This window comes from Acomys minous, assembly GCF_964271855.1.
Source record: "Acomys minous genome assembly, chromosome: 3".
Classification (NCBI taxonomy): domain Eukaryota; kingdom Metazoa; phylum Chordata; class Mammalia; order Rodentia; family Muridae; genus Acomys; species Acomys minous.
The window spans coordinates 111,955,323-111,973,400 of record NC_140485.1 but is presented as its reverse complement, the minus strand read 5'-3'; the positions used below and the strand labels follow the sequence as shown (position 1 = coordinate 111,973,400).

General features: G+C 37.9%; 1 protein-coding gene across 3 annotated transcripts in view; it reads left to right on the top strand.

Moving 5' to 3' along the window:
• Positions 1-18,078, top strand: part of THEMIS (thymocyte selection associated) — a 176,223-nt gene that overhangs the window by 29,500 nt on the left and 128,645 nt on the right. For all 3 annotated transcript variants that reach the window (XM_084777736.1, XM_084777735.1, XM_084777737.1), the window contains exon 2: positions 14,681-14,842. In XM_084777736.1, the coding sequence (XP_084633862.1) occupies positions 14,681-14,842 (162 nt within the window). The remainder of the gene's footprint in view (positions 1-14,680; positions 14,843-18,078) is intronic.

The window sequence follows — 18,078 nt, the reverse complement described above, 5'->3', positions numbered from 1 at the left end:
TATAAAGATGCCACATAAATATCTACTACTTCTTATCACTGAGTTGTTACCTAAGAGAGGAAATGGATTTTCCTATTTTGGGCCTTCAAGTTTGCTTCATGGATAGAGACATCTGCCACCAAGCCTGGGTGGGTCCCTAGGACAGAAGGAGGGAACCCACTCCCACAAATTGCACTGTGTTCTCACTTGCCCACTGTGGCATATTTATGTGCACAGCACACACATACTTATACACAAAACAAAATTGATATACATGCAATAAAAAGTTCTCATTTAAGGAACTGTTATTTTGGGTTTTCTTTGATATTCAGTGCTTCCATCTGTTATTTTATATCCCAAAGAATTGAGCATAGGTACTAATACAAAGAAATTGCTTGGCTAACCACTACATTCAAATCAATTATTGGCTCATAGTTTTATCAAGAATGACAATGTTTATTCAGCTAAAAAAATATTCCCTAGAAGAAAAAAGTAATTATCAGAAGGAGTGCTCATATCTTACTTTCTAATGCACAGAAAACTACTGCCCCTGTCCCCAACCTAGGATATTAACAGCTACATCAAAGATTAAAAAAAAAATAACTTAGTTCCATCTAAAACTCTTTCTATCTAGTATCAGTGTCTTCTACTTTTGTTTTTTAATTTCCCCACTCTAACATACTCCTACACATACACAACTTACTATTGTGTAGGTGGCCAACATTGCCCTACAGGAAAAAAAAGCCCAAGGTCAAGCCACAGAATCTCACCAATCCCTGAGCTTGCCCTATGATGAGGCCACAAATGCCAGGTCACACTGGCAAGCTCCACACTCAAAAACAAACAAACAAACAAATAAACAAACCTATATAAAGCCTATCTCCTATTCAGTTCTTTGCTGCTTCTTGCCCAAGCAGAGGCAGCCATCCTCTTGTGTGTTTTCCAACAACTATCCTATGTGAGGTTTGTCGTGCAGTGTATGACTTTGTAATATTCCTTAGCTCCTGACTGCTAGGATGCCTTTCCCTTTGGAAGTGCAACATTAGCATTGGGAAAACCTTCCTCTCAGAGCTTTACACTTACAGTGAGTCCATTTAGTGTTGCTCCTATGTACATGTTTAGGGATGACCATTTGGTATGGGATAACCTATCAAGAAGCTCCTTCCTGGCTTCTCTGACTCCCTCTCTCCCAGCAGCCATGGATTCTCTCTATAGGTCTACATCTAGATCTTGGGCCTTGTGGGATTTTCCATATCCATGATGGCATGTTCATCAGTGTTATCATTATTCAGGCCTTGTTTAGGCACCCATGTTGTTGAGATTTGGTGGGTACAGTTTCCCTGTCATGTCTAGAAGACACTATTAGCATGTATCCTGGTCCTCTGGTTATGACATACTTTCTGCTTCCTCTTACTCAATGTTCTCTGAGCCTTAAGTGTAGATACACCAACCGAGGCTAGGCACTCCAAAATAGCTTATTTTCTGTATTTTTAGCAAGTGTGGATCTCTGTCATAGTTTCCATCTGCTGCATAAAGAAGCATGTTTAATGAAGGTTGAGATCCTTACGTATCTGTAGATATAATAAATATAATAATAAATATAAATATAAACATGATCATCATGGCAGAAAGTAAACAGGTGTGGTGCTAGAGCAGAAGCTGAGAGCTTTATATTCTGATCCTCAGAAACAGAGAGAAAGGTGGAAAAAGAGGGAGGGAGAAAAGGAGGGAGGGAAAGAAGGGTCAGGAGGGAAGGGGAGGGAGAGGGATAGAAAAGGGGGAGGGAAAGAGGAAGAGGGCGAGACTGGGCCTGGTGTGGGCTTTTAAAGCCTCAAAGACCACCCCCAGTGGTGTTTTTCATCCAGCACAGCCACACCTAATCCTTCCCAAGAAGTTTTACTCCCTGGTGACTAAGCACAGAAATATATGAGCCCATGAGAGCTGTTCTCCTGCAAACCTCTTCTTCTTAGGCAGCTTGTGCGTTACCTTCCAAGACCGTGAGACACAGTCCTCAAGGAGAAAACTTCCAGATCAGTTCCCACCCAATTCCTCCAAGTTCTGTGTGTTAAGTTGTGGATTTCTTAGTCAATAGGATCTTACTCTCAAGTTTTAGGAGGCAACTGAGGACAACAGCAAAGTCTATTTGTTTTTGAAATCTCTTAGATTCTCCTGTCCAATTAACAGCTAGAAGAGAGAGTTATCATACTTTCCATTGCAGTTTTATTAGGCGGTCATGCTGTGTAGTATAACTCCATTATAACTCCATTAAGTGTGTGTGTGTGTGTGTGTGTGTGTGTGTGTGTGTGTGTGTGTGTGTATGTGTATTACAAAATTCAAAACATACATTACAAAATTCTTTGGATTCTTTAATAGAACCAAGAGAACCAGTTGGTATTTCATTTTCTTCATATACATTTTTTGCTTTTATTTTAAAATTATTTTATTGTACTTTTATGGGTATGGACGTTTGTCTATATGTATGTCTATGACTCATGTGTGCCCTAGTGCCCACAAAAACCCAGAAGAAAGTATGAGAACCTCTGAAACTGAAGTTATAGATTCTTGTGAGCTACCACGTTGGTTCTGGGAGTTGAACCTGAGTCTCAATTGCTCTTAATTGCTGCACCATCTCTCATATGCTCAACTTCCTTTCCTTAGACAATAAAAATTTGCAAACACATAAATTGAGTATTTGTTTTAAATAAGATTATTAAATAATCTGTTTCTATGCCGTTTTCAAACTCCCTTAGTGTTATTTATCTATTCTACCTCCTCCTCCTCCTCCTCATGCACTGACTTCCCTCCCCCTCATAGATAAATGTTGCCATGTGTTTTTTACTTTATTTTTTCTTTGTATATTTGTGTGTCATCCATTTTTATATTCTAACAATGCTAGAGTGTTTTCTTTAAGAAAATAGAACCTTTGTCCTTTTTTCTATCTATCTATCTATCTATCTATCTATCTATCTATCTATCTATCTATCTACCTATGTATCATCTGATTTTATATTCAGATTAGAAGTAATCAGCTTTTCAGGCGGAAATAAACTCTAATAAGAGTAAATACTGACAATCGCTCCATATTCCACCTATCAGCTCAATTTGGTATGAAGTTTTCCTCACTGTTTAAAATTTTTTGATAGACTATGGAGAAAGAGAGTTATTTTATGAAAGAACTCTTTCTCTTTCTTTAGTATATGATTTTATTTTAAATTTTATTATTATGTATAGTGTTCTACCTGCGTGTACACCTAACGGCCAGCAGAGGGCACTAGATCTCATTATAGATATCTGTGATGTGGTTGCTGGGAATTGAACTCAGGACCTCTGGAAGAGCAGTCAGTACTCTTAACCTCTGAACCATCTCTCCAGCCCATGATTTAAATTTTTGATGTATGTTTTTCGGACAGATGTTGTGGCTCAGGCCTCTAATCCTGGCTACTGTGACACTTGGCACAAAAGGGCAGCCTGAACACAATAGTGAGGATTTGTCTCATTTAAATTCATTTTAAATTTCTAACTAATTTGAACATCAAGTTTAAAAAGAGTTATCATTCTTCCAAGGATATAGACATTCCATTTCTTGTAAGTTTGATCTTATGAGGAAAATTCTTACAAGAAAAAATTAGACTTGAAAAATTAAAATTAAATTATTAAGTTATGGTACCAATTAGTTTATTTTAGATTTAATCACTGCAAAAAATTCATGAAATGAAATTATGAAAACATAAGTAGGTAACTCATAATAAACATTGTACCTTATTTATATATATATATATATATATATATATATATATATATATATACACACACACACAGAGAGAGAGAGAGAGAGAGAGAGAGAGAGAGGGAGAGAGAGAGAGAGAGAGAGAGAGAGAGAGAGAGAGGAGAGAGAGAGAGAGAGAGAGAGAGAGAGAGAGAGAGAGAGAGAGAGAGAGAGAGAGAAAGAGGGCGGGGGAAGGAGGGAGGGAGGGCGGGAGCGAGAGAGATTTGCTTGCTTCTTAAGCAAGTTCCTGTTCTTTATCTCAGTCAGTTTGGTTTCAGTCTTGTGTGTATACTTCCTGTACAGGTGTGTGTGGCCACACTAGACTTCATGTTGACTGAACTGAGGGCACATTAGACCCTCAATCATCTCTTCTTTTTGCTAAAACAAAAGCATTCAGCTAATCAGAATATAAACAAGGGAAATCAGGTTTTAAAAAGAAGGGGAAAGGCTAATAAAACTTAAAGTACCTACCACGTCTTTGACTGATACACATGTCCAACTAAAGGTGGCCTTGTAGAGTCTCCTTATCATTGCCTTTCTGGGAGCCCAGTGTGAATGACTAGTTGTTTTGAACACCAAACCCAAATGTTCCATAGCTAATATTTGATCAATAAGGTAATATTTTTTAATAAAGTTAAAAATATCACTCTAACATACACACAAAATGAGTGCATGAAAATTTTTTAACTCTTAATGAGAGAGCAAGTGTTAAAAGCATCTTGGCATTGAGGCTGTAGCAGTCTGCACTCACCACTGAGCCACAGCTCTCAGAGAGCACAAACCTTTGTTCTCTCCCCAATCGACCAGCGAAAGATACATTCTGTGTCTTTCTTCCTAGTGACCCAGGTTTTACTTCTCACAGTAAGAAATGCCTTGTAATGCAAAAGCTTTGATCTCCAAAAGCATTTTTTTTTTCTGATGTGACACAAAGAACTGTTGGTTTTGAAAGGAAAAACCGGCGCATTGTATTTGGTTTTCTTTCTCTTTGCAATTGAAAAATTGGTTTCCAATTTTCTTTTTCGCATTGTTGAGAAATCCGTTTGTGTCCACACTGCATCCCTCTTGGTCTAAAATATACCATGGAACAATCATCCGGTTTTAATTCTTATATTCACACAGAAAGGATTTTGGTAACGATAAAGAAAGCTTTTTTTCTTTCAATAAAAAAATTATTTTCAAGATTCTTATTTTTTAATGTTCAAAAATTTTGAATTTCACCACCAAAGAATGACAAAAACTTCTGTTACCTGCCTTGAGTGAATAATACTTATATTTCGGTGTTAACAGGGGAGAGGGTATATAGAGCAGTGGGCCTCAACCTCGCTAATGCAGTGACCCTTTAATATAGCTCCACAGAATTATTTTCTTCTCTGCCTCATAACTGGAATTTATGTTACTGTTATGAATCATAGTGTAAATATATGATATGAAAAGATGATTCCACCCACTTCTGCCCCCCAAAGAGTCGTGACCCCCTGTCTGAGAACCACCAATGTAGAGGAAGATTTTGGCTCCTGATGAGATGTTGTTTTTCTAATTTACTAGGGGGCTTTTGGTTATTTTAATACTTTTTTTTGTTTTAGGAATTACTTTTGCTACGTGTTGGTGTATTAGCTACATTTTTCACTCCTACCTGTCAAGAAGTGTTTCAGAGAGGAAAGCTTTATTTTTGTGGGGGAATGCAGAGGAAGGCATGACAGGGGTCATGAGTTATGGGTGCCCAGCTAGCTGTCTCACTATAAATACAGGTGTATCTGGTACTAACCTCACACGATGGTGCTCCCAACACTCAGGGAGAGTCTTCCCTCCCCAGGTAGATATTTCTGGAAATGCCCTCAAAAAACAAAAAAACACCAAGAGGTGTGTCTCCTAGGTAATTCCAGATCTGCCAAGATGACAATGAAGGTTAACCATCCCAGCTGGCAAACCCAACTATGGCTGACATGAAACGGGTGGCTATTCTTAATATTTCTTTTGACCTTCCTTTCCAGGTACTTAGGCACACATATTTCTGAAAGGCAGGGTACCACCATACTGTATAACTCCAAGACACCCTTCACATGCGTAAAAGATGTGGTTGCTATGATACACAACGAGCCTCCTACGTGGTGCCATTCAGTCCCACCAAAGCGCTGAACAATCTCCAATGGGTTTGACAACTTTTCTTTTTGGAATAGACAACGGAAGACAGACTTCTTCAAGCGTTTGAAAGTCTCTATGCCTAGGAGTTACCATTGCTGTTTTTTTATATTATCCCAGGGGTTAAAAGATTTTATGTGTCTATCTTTTAGAAATATAAATGATTCTTAATAAAATAAAAAAAATGTTTTAGCAGTGAGAATTACTAGACCAAGTCGCCTTTAATTAATACCTGATTAAATCCATTAAAACAAATGGATTTCTTCGGTAAATCTGTTCAGAGGTGGTTCGAACAGCTACTCAGTAGAACTGCTGTGTAGAGTAAACCATGGTAGTACATGTGTAACATGATAGTATATGTGTAATATGGGGTTGTGTCTGAATTCTAGGCTCACACTGAGATGTAAAGATTCAACAGGTTTTCAGATTCACTTTCGTTCTAAAGCCACCTTTCAAGCTATATACATCTGCGGTCATTATCAAGGTAGGGTTTTATGCCTGAGTTTTAGACAGCTGCCCTAGAAATAAATGAAGAATGGATAATTCTACTCCTTTGCCACCTTTCTTTTGATAAAGAGTTTGCTAGCAAATTAGCTCAAGCATTAAAATCTTTAGACATAAATAAAATTCGAGACGGGTTAAAGGAAGCAAGTTAAGTCAGAGAGCAAGACTGTCTGGATATAAATTGTCCTCGGTAAAGCCATCTTTTAAACGAGGGCAGGTCACCAGGAGTGTTGTGTAGAAGATGGTTACGAGGTCACGCCTGAGTCCATTGGGAATGTGTTATCGTTGAGCCATGGTATGGTCAACTGGTAGACTGTTCTGCAGATATTTGTCATCTTGGTCCTGGAGAATACTGCCCAGACTATTTGGTAAGAACTCAAAACTCATCTGGGGAACTAACCTGCTCCTGGCTATGTAGATATAGAAACCCATAGCATCCTAGGTCAATTGTGCCCAAGCACTCATCCAATACAACTCAGAAGAGAATAATGTAGGAACCAGAATCTTACCGTAATAACTTTCAGTTAGAGCTATCATTGTCAAGTTGACTAGAAAGTGTATAGCCCGAGCACCCAGGTTACTGGTTCCATCAATAGAGTCAAGTAGTCAAGTTAACAGCATCAATAAATTTGGTGGTTTTTTTTTAACCCTTGAATTGCTTGAGACTACCTCTGTATCCCTGTTTGGCTGTGGTCATTTGCTTCTACTTAATATTCATGAAATGCATCTCCAAGGTGAAGACCCAGTTTGTTTTGTTATTCTCCTGCACTCTACATTGGTATTTTGATAAATACAATTAAAAGGAGTGATAAAAATTGGGAAAGGATACACACAAAAGTACTAATTTCTGTTATTTAGTTAGATGAACTTGGTCTTTGAAGTGCCTGTAAAAAATTTTTAACTTTACTCTTGATTTCTATTATAATTTCACAAGCATTATAGCTAGTTAATTACTTTATTAAAACAGTAAAAAAGTACTTTATTAATGCTAATAACTTTAGGGAAATATATAACATGGTAAAGCTTTATTTTTATGTATTGTATGTGCATTTTACAGTGCATTGGAGGCCCTGGATAATTAACACAACCAGTACATTCATATCATTAAATAGGAAGTAGAAAACAGTTTTGTGACTTTAGGTCCATAGTAGCTTTACTTAACATCTAGGTTATAAACCATAGGCAGGTGTTTAAGAGTAAAAACATATATTTGAAACCAAATCCTTACTAAAGAAACAATGAGCCAACTCCTAAAAGCCTTTATTTTTTTTGTGAGCATTTTGTTGCTTGAAATTTGGGTAAAGTGTAGTGAAAATTGATCAACAATAATATCAGGAGATGATGAACTATGGATCTGTCCCATTATCATAGGTTAGAAATGGCGCTGGGGCTACAGAGGAGAAACACACATCTCATACAGACTCACCCCTCAATCTTCTTGCACTGGCAATCATTGACAAAAAGATCTGCAGGATTTCATCAGTAATAATGAGCATGTGCTCAACCTTATAGTATAACATTAAAAATTATGGTAAATGAAAAGACTTTGCATGTAAGAAACAGAATTCTTCCTCCTCAATGAGTAAGACTTTTATGCCTGAGTTTGTAACACTCAGGGTAGTTGGAATATTCTACTCTTTTCTTCTTTTTCAAAATTAAAAATAAAATCTTTTCTCATATTATACATCCCAACCATAGTTTCCACCTCCTCCACTCCTCCCAGTCTCACCTACCCACCCCCCCACCCAGCTCTGTTACCCTTCAGAAAACAGCAGGCCTCAGACAGGCAACACCCAAACAGGACAAAACAAGATACAGTAAGACCCGGTAAAAGTCCTTATGTAGAGGTTGGACAGGGCAACTCGAGGAGTCCCAAGAGCAAGCAAAAGAGTGAGAGACATATATTTTGATATTTTTCTTCCTTTAGTTTCTCCTTCCTTCCTTCCTTTCTTTCTTTCCTTCCTTCTTCCCCTCCCTTCCCTCCCTCCTTTTCTCTCTCTCTCTCTTTCTCTTTCTCTCGCTCTCTATATTCTTTTTTTAAAGTTCATTTTTTCCAATATTTAAGGGATTTAATTTGTTCAGATTTCATTTGTTTGAGATAGGGTCTTAGTATGTAGCCTTGACTGGCCTAGAACTTGCTACATAGACTAGGCTGGCCTCAAACTCACAGAAATCTGCTTGCCTCTGCCTCCTGAGTGCTGAGAGTAAAGGTGTGTGCAAGCACACCTGCCCTCAGATTTAGATATTTAAAGCCCCACCTATATACACTGCAGTGTCTTGCACACTCTCATCTTTAGGCTTCTTGGGTAATATTTTGGCTCTTAATTAATGAGAAGAACACCATATTCCTCAAGGCTGTAAAAATCATCCCCTAATTCTTGCAGCTATCATCCCTTTTACTACACTTTTGACTGATATTTTGGGGTGAGGAAAGCATGCACTTGAAAGATCAGTTTTGATTAACAACCAGGTCTTATCCCAGTGCTAATTAAGCAACAGGCTTGCTAATTCATGTACCCAGTGATCCCAACACTGCATTTGAACAACATGTTCATTTATTTTTAGGTATACTCTTCAGATGGTGGAAAAGAGTTTGTCTTGGTCTTTTTATAGGAGTCTGGGCATGCAAATGTCTGTTTCAGTCATAGTTCCCTTTAAGCTCCATTCATGTGGTGAACTATATAAGAAAAGTGAACAGCTCTCTCTACTGGCATCTTTAACGTCCATCAACCACAATGTATAGGGATATGATTCCCATGTAATAATTTCATACTTAGAGGTGTCCTCCATGCTCATGATGCTTCCTCGTCATGTGTAATATTCTAGAGGAAAGAATCATCAGTATAGTTGTAAGAAAAAAAGATATATTCCCATAGGCAATTGGTGCAGTTTCTATTCATTATCATATACTAGCAGCCATATTTTCCAAGCAAGACTTCCTAGCTCATCCCCATCTACCACCAATCTCCACATGAGCTCCACTTGAAAGCCCAGCACATACAGCTGCCACATATAAAGGAATGTAACAGTCGATCCTAGTGGTACATGCCTGTCATCCCAGTGACTTCAAGTGGCCGAGGGTCCTAGCTTTAGACCAGCTTGGGCAATTTCATGAGACCCTGTATCAAAATGAAAAGTCAAAAGTAGGGGATGACTACATAACCCTGTTGTGGAATGCATACAGCCATGGGCTCAATACCTTGTACCTAAGATGGAAAATTGTAAGTAGAAATCATATCAAAGAACCACTTTCCCCTTAAATCCTTTAGCATATTCAGAAAGCAGCCAGATAATCTGACAGATGACTGTCTTCTTGATAGTAAATACACCAATAGGAAATACAACATCAGCAGAGTAGGACATGCTGATCTAGAAAGACACTGATACAGTCTCAATAATTTATGACCATATAATGAGGGAGAAAGTCCCCCTTGGACACAGACCGAGGGGAGGGGAATAGAGTGAAAGTAGGAGGGAGTGAGGGAGGAATGGGAGGATACAACTGATGGGATAACAATTGAGATGTTATCTGAATAAATTAATAAAAATGGAAGACAGAAAAAAGCTCCTATTGAATAAAAGTCTTTTCTGTTGTGAAGTAAAAAAAAAAAAATATTATCATAGTAAAGATTAGTAAAGAGAACATTCATTAGGGATCTAGCATGGGGAAAAAAGCCTGTATAATAGCTGTGGGTGGTGAGGAGGGTTTGTACATTCAATTAACATGTTGTCTATTTTCTAGGAAATAATAATACTATCCCCCAAATGTACATTATATCAATAATAAAAACATTGTGCACTAATTCCATCTCTGATGGCAGTCCCTAAATGTCTGTCGGAGTGTGTCCAAAGTGAGACGAGAGCTTGGGGGGAAGTGAGTACTTCATTAGGCTGGATCCAGGGAGTCGCTGAGGATGGCTGTTAGTTCCATCTTTGGGGTTGATTGAACCAAGACAAGTCAATGAAGAGCAAAGGAAGGAAGGGCATAGTTTGCACCATGGTGTGTTTGAGCACAGAGAAGAAAAACCTCCAAACCATGGCACTTTCTCTTTCCTGACTTCCACACATTTTTAACTTTGAGGAAAAATGGAAGAAAAAACAAAGTCTATTGAATCAATTGTTTCGGCTGTTCCTATGTGATCATAGCTTTATATGGACTGTCAAGCAAGGGATGAGCTCATAAAAGGATATTAATGTGTCGTTAATATTGAGCAAAGTAGCATTAGAGAAAAGGTGATTTCAAAGGCACATGGCACTTTCATTACAGCCTTCAGGGGCAACGTTTGATCACTGAAAACAGGCTGCTTTGTTCCAGTTTGCTCTGATGTTTGGCATTATCCTGAATACATATGCTCTAACTTGGAAAGAATCAGTCTGTAAAGATTTAATAGAGTTGAGACTCTCGTATTCAAAATACATGTCTCCTGGTTAAAATGGAATGAAAACTACTTGAATATGTATGTCCAAATATAAGAAAACAAACTTCAGACACACCTCGGCAAACGTTTAAAAAGCAACCACACGTACAGTTTATTGTGATAATATGGAAGTTACTTATTTTTAAAATTTGCCATTATATTAAAACTCAGGAAAAAGCATATTTTTGGACGTATTATATTGGTATGAAAAAATATGGGAAATGTGCCTGTTTTGGGGAGTCTACAAGTAGCTACATGCCCTTGTTACCAGTAACTAACACAGCTTCTTCATTTTGGTGACTCCTAAGTAGTCATTTAAGTACAGCACTGGTGAGGATGTGGCTAAGCAGATAGAGTGCTTGCCTCACATGCACAGAGCCCTTGGTTGGATCTCTAGCACCATGTGACCTGGGTGTGGCAGCATAAGATGTACTCAAGGCACCTGCGAAACTGGAAGCAGGAAAGTCTATGGACTACTTCACCTGTAAAATGTGTTGAACACCAGCCTGGACCACACAAGACATTTTCTAAAGAGAAGTAGGGCCAGGGTTAGACAGAGACAGAAAGACAGACACAGAGAAAATAGTGAATAGAGACTTTCAAACAAAATGGCAGTCACATATTAAAGAGAAATCTTTTGTGTGTTAACATTTGCGTGACTAATGAAAGAAGCAAACTTCTTTTGTATTTTTAAGGAGAGAGATCAATGTTTAGGGAGAGACTAGAAACTTTTCACATAGTGGTGAAAACTCATAATTTTATTGTCATAGAATTCTCTGGCCTTTCTCCTGCAAAACTGCTATATTATCTTGCACAAATTTTTTTTTTGAATTTTGTATCCTTTTGAACCTTTGAAAGAAGATGGCATTCCTTGCCAGTCAGTTGGTTATAACTCATCCTGAAGAATAGACACTCATTGTACTGAAATTATCTTCAACACTTTCAGCTAAAAGGTGAAATTATGTCCTATTTCATACGATAAAGAAAAAAATCTTTCCTTAAATCTTACATATTTCAAATCTTTTTCCTGTTCCTCACCTCAGTGTCAGCCAAGGTTTTGTTTTGTTTTGTTTTGTTTTGTTTTTTTGTGGGAGGGTAGCATGTTCTTCTGTTTTGTAACAATCTCAAAACAGAGGCTATTTCAGTTGTGTACTTGCAGCTCAGACCAACGCTTTACAACCCTTAATGTACTTATTTATCATCTGGGGATCTTGTTAAAAATGCAGGTTCTGATTCAGCAAGTCTAACCAAGATTCTAACAAGCTCCCGGGTGACACAGTGGACCCGAGGCTGCACTGTTAATGTCTAGAGTACAAATGACCTCTTATTAAATTGGTATTTGTTCCTGGATCCTGATAACTGGAAATGTTGATTTCCAGACTTTAATGTTACTTCATAATATTGTGTTGTTTACCGTAAATTTCATACAAATTGTATACTTTTTGCTCCCTCCATCTATTCCATCTTAAAAGCAAAACAGAAACACTTTCCTCTCTTATTTTACAGTTTAGAGATAAGAAACTACTTAAAAATTTCCAGGACGTGTCAGGCTTCTTTCACATCTTAGTACCTTTCTGATGATATCTCCTCTGCCCATCTTTGCATCATGTGACCCTTCTTTTAAAGCCTGCATCAACTTTTGTCCTCTCCAGGACGCCTTTCCCTTATCTTTCCCCATGGAAACGAATGGCCTCTGAGACTTCACAACACTCTGATTTCCTTCAGAAGCTTATGGCTTCTCGCTGGTGTTTTTCAGTGGTCTCCCTACCTGCTCATAGGCTTCTAGGGGCGGGGGGGGGGGGGTGGGGGAAGACTAAATATTTTATCCCTGATACCTACTGCCAAATACAAGCCTAACATATTAGGTTTACTGAGTGTGTGAAAAGGGGCAGGGGTAGCATGGATGTGTTGTAACCATACAAAAATACAATGCAATATGCTTTCTCCAGTGAACTTTAAACTTGAATTGGGAGTATTAAAGGCTAAACTCATAAAAAAGTTAAATACAGGGTGATATAATGGTACAGGTATAAAATATTAGTATGTGATTCATCATAGCAAATAACTGTTTTGAGTTCACTGGCAGAAAATGTTGTCATGGGTTTTTTTTTTATTGTTTATTTTATGCCTCAGCTTATTCCACAAAGGACTTGAGACTGGTAACTCCATGCATTCAGGTGAATGGAGGTGTAAGAGCTTAAGTACACCTCCATTAAGAGAACGGTGTGAACGGCAAATGGGAGTTGTGGCTCAGATCCTAAACGCCTGATGAGCAGGGAAGCTAATCTTTAGGAGTGATGTTCTTTGCACAGGATGGTAGGGTTCACGTGCTGGACATCCATTTCCAGTCGCCTTGGGAGGCTCACCTCCACCTGGGCTGTTAGCAGCTTCCCTGTCCTCTGGCCTCTGTTATTAATATTAGCATAAGAACATATGCAAATGTTAACAGAAAATTTCTCTTTAATATGTGACTTCCATTTTGTTTATAACCAGAAAAGTCACTATTTACTAGTCTCTCTCTGTCTGTCTCTGTGTCTCTGTGTGTGTGTGTCTGTTTCTGCCTCTGTCTTTCTCTCTGTTTGATAGACATCTGTTCTCTTAGATTGCTTAGGGGTAGCTTTGCCTCTATGTAAATTGCCCCTATGTACACCAAGTGCCTTCAGATTTCTTTGACTGTGTCATGGCAGGCTACCTATTGAGACACTGATACAAGCAGAGTGTTTTGAACTGAGTAAAATTCCATCTTTCAAAACTTCTATGAAAGCCATGAATGTATAAAAGGGTTATAATATCTTGCCATATATCAGCTGAGATTCTGTGAAGGCACTAAAGAAAAAGGGGAAATAGAGATCTTATTTTGCAAAAGAGAAAAACTCAGAAAGAAGACTAAGCTATCATTTTGTCCTCGTAGCCTTACATTTAGTGTGGCCAAGAAGCTTTGAGGCATCATGGAGGGAGGGACAAATTGCTGTCGCCCCTGATTGCCTGCAGCTGTGTGAGGCTCCTCACACCACTTATATGTTACTGTTCATTTTAGATGCCATCATATTCCAGATATGGTGGCTTGAGTTGTTTTCTTTTGACTAGGGCTGACTGTTCAGGACTATGGCCTCTCGGCTTTCCTGATGCTTGTGGTTTGATTGTTTCTCTGCCCATTCTCCTTTTATAAGGAGACACAGAAAGAAAATAAATGTATGAAAAAAAATCTTAACATTAGCATCTATGATGATAGGTTTGTTAAAAAGGAGACTAAAATCCTGAGACATAGTAAAGTTTCTTTTTCTGCTGGGTTGGTCTGCCACCTGTTGCCATAAAGTGACTGAGCATTGTCTCCAGCTCATCAAAAAGCAACAGATGAAAACAGGCAAGAGGGTTTAAATCTATGATGATGAAGAGAATCAGATCTGAAAGATAAACAGGGAACTGGTAGTGTGAAGCCCTGGTAGACAGCCTTCTCTGTCTTTGGGTCTTGAATTGCATCATAGCCTTGTTTGCAGTACTTACTCAAATTGCTGTTGACTCATATGGGGCTAATTCTGTGACCTGGCAAAAATGTACCATAAATCCTAGCAGTGGGAGAAGCGACTGTGGTTTGACCTTGGATAAATGAGCCAAAGATGATAGAGAAACCACAAATTCAATTTAAAATGTTTTTTAAAAAAAGATTGTCTATGCTTTGACCAGAGGATGAAGTGAAAATCCAATATGTCTCCTGGGACATAGTGTACATTTTGAGATAGCCAGGTTTAATTCCTGTTTAGTAGGAAGCTAAGGGATGAATTGAGTGAAAACCTTTTATGTGAAATGTTTGATATCTATTTAGTTCTTCACTGTTTAACCTTCTTTAAAAAGAGATTATTTTCTTTCTTTTCAGGGTCTATTTATGAAATGTTTGGCAACGAATGCTGTTTGTCAACTGGAGAAGTGATTAAAATCACAGGTCTCAAAATTAAGAGGATCATGGCTGAAATTTGCGAGGGTAATATTGGAGGGTCTGCGTCTCTGAAGTCTTTTGAACTGCCCATGAACTTCCCAGGTATAGTCTACTGCGGCCACTTCACATATTGTTAATATTTATATATAATCAAAACAACTGAAAACAAAAGAAGAACGGCAGCTTTCACACCATTTTTTCTTGTTGTTGCTACTGCTCTTGCTTTGAGACAGATTCTCACCAAGTAATCCAGTCTGACCTTGAACTCAAGATGGTCCTGCTTGGACTGCAGAGTGCTGGGACCACCAGTCTGTGAGGGTGCTAGCTTCGTAGAATAGGCTATGCATTTGTGTGGGCTGAAGAAGATAAAATTCTTATAGGTCAATCACTTCACGCTCCACAAAAGACAACCATGTTATGCATTCTTCATTTTTCTTTTACTTATGAACTGGTCAATTTAGTTAACAAATAACTGGCTATTGATAAGTGTTTACTGTGTCTTTACAGTTAGTCTTTTTAACTGATACATAGCAACACACATTAATGAAGTAATATATTTTCATACATGCTTACATATATAATATTTAAATCAATCTAAAGCTCTTTATATTCTCAATCACTTAGTTTTTCCTTATGGTGAAAATTAGAAAACCCTATTAGCTTTTTGAAATGTACAATACATAATTGCCAACCTTAGTCATCATACTGTACAATAACTCACCACAACTGCTGATCCTTAGGAGTGGGTTTTTCCATGTGTATCTCCAGATGTTCTATGAGAGTCAAGAATTCTGTTAGTTGAGCATGGTGGTACAGAGCTGTGATCCCAGCATCTTGAGACAGGAAGATCATGAGTTCCAGGCCAACCCTGACTATGTAGCAAGGTCCTGCCAATATATTCCTTTCCAATAAAATGATGGAAATGAAAAAGAAATCAAAACTACATTTCATGAGACACCTAAAATTATTTAGCATCACTTAAACATACCTATTGTATTTTTAAAATAGTCTCACTGCCCATGTGATCTTACTGATCTGATTACACGCTTTTATCTTGGTAACTCTACCAAGCTTTTCAACTCTATGTATTGTAGGAACTGGTTGCCCTACACCCTACATATATATACATACATATATATTTTTTAATGATCCTACAGAATGGGCACCACAGCATGCATAGCATTGGGTAGTCATTAGTCATTTAATTGTCTTGTGCTCTAGACTATGGGTTGTCAAACTTTCTCTAAACAGCCAGACAGTAAAATTGTAAGGTTTTGAAGTCAGTTTGTTGCCATAACTCCTGAAATCTTGTGACATGAAGGACATTACCAGTGACAAAAGAGTCAACCAATGGTCATAGCTATGGCTCAACAAAACTTTATTTATAAAAAGAAGTGGCTAGCAGGATTTTATCAGTCAAGTAATTTGTTGATATGTGCTTGGCACTACTAATTCCCAGATTTTTCATATTTCTAGCACCAAATACATTGGAAATAAATTCAAAATCTGTCAATTAGATAAATAAGTGAGTAGTGAATGAAAGCCACAAAAATATGACAACATAATATGCCTCATAGTATGATTGACATATGTCTGAGCTACGTAAGAAGTTAAACAAGACCAGTAGGTCATGTTTCATAAAATGCATTAGGTAGTTGTACCTCCAATTCCATTACTTTTTAGTTGTGTTATTTATCTTCACCACATGTGAAGTTAAATACCAATACTGCTACTTGTCTCTTAGTGTCTTTGAGAAGGATACTATTGAAACATTTTAAAGTATGGCATCTGGAATATAACAAAGTGCACTAAAAAGTGATAACATATATTATTATTATGATTCTTATTGATACCATTGTGGGAGTCAGAAAATGCTTTACAGAGAATGTTATAATTTACCTGATGTCTGGTAAGTAAAAGTAAATTAGTTATATTAAGGAGAAGATTCTTCCAAGTGCTCTAATTCTCTGTCCCTTTAAATCAAATGCTTGCCTATTCTATTTAATCCTTCCTGGTCTTTCATAACAATAGTTTTCAAGCTTGACTGCATGTTGAATTCAGCTAGAAGCATTAGAAAGTCCTGATGTATGAGGCATCCTGATTTATTTGGGTAAAGCCTTATCATGAAGTTTTCTCAAAGCTCCCAAGGTGATTCTAACAGGAATCTGAGGTTGAGAAGCCCTACTTTATAACAATGGTTCTCTCTCTCTCTCTCTCTCTCTCTCTCTATATATATATATATATATATATATATATATATGTGTGTGTGTGTGTGTGTGTGTGTGTGTGTGTGTGTGTGTGTGAGAGAGAGAGAGAGAGAGAGAGAGAGAGAGACAGAGACAGAGACAGAGACAGAGACAGAGACAGAGAAAGAGAGACAGAGACAGAGAGAGAGAGAGAGAAAGAGAGACAGACAGAGAGAGAGAAAGAGAGACAGACAGAGAGAGAGAAAGAGAGACAGACAGAGAGAGAGAAAGAGAGACAGAGACAGAGACAGAGGGAGAGAGACAGACAGAGAGAGACAGAGAGACAAAGAGCGACAGAGACAGACAGAGAGAGACAGAGAGCAACAGAGAGAGAGAGAGAGACAGAGAGAGAGAGAGAGACAGAGAGACAGAGACAGAGAGAGAGACAGAGAGAGAGAGAGAGAACAGGGTTTTTATATGTAACCCAGGCTGGTTAGGAACTTCCTTTGTAGACCAGGCAGGCCTCAAACTCACATAAAATGCCTGCCCTTCTTCCAGAATGCTGTGATCAGAGGCATGTGCTCTCACATCTAGCCTAAATCACTGTATTTTCATGCCTTAACTATTGCATTTATTGTATCTTCATGTAATTGGAGTTATTTTTGTGCTTGTCAGACTAGCATGATCTGATAGAGATAACAAGGTGCCTAAGAGCAGAAAGCGAAATCCTTTCTCACTGTAATTCTCAGTGATTAGAACAAGTGTACAGAATAAACATTCACTATGTTGAAATGTCCAGGATCTTCAGATAGCAGAAACATTTCTTATTGGACTAGTGAAAACACTTGGCTTGTGGCTAAAGTCTAATTTACATCACTGTTTAGAGCTTCCTTTGCCCTGCCAGATGTCAGTATATTTTTTCCTTGAGTAAAAAGTTTAAAGACATCTTTACAAGTGAGTTTTATTATTTGGGTCAGAATTAAAACACAGGGATATGGTTATTAATGATGATGATTTGGGTCATATGCTGTCCTGATTTCAGCTTATTGAGGAATCTCAATATTGATTTTCATAGGGCTGGAATAATTAACATTTATGTGCCAGCAATTGTTGGTATTTATTTTGTTGATGATATCATTCTGGTTAAGATGG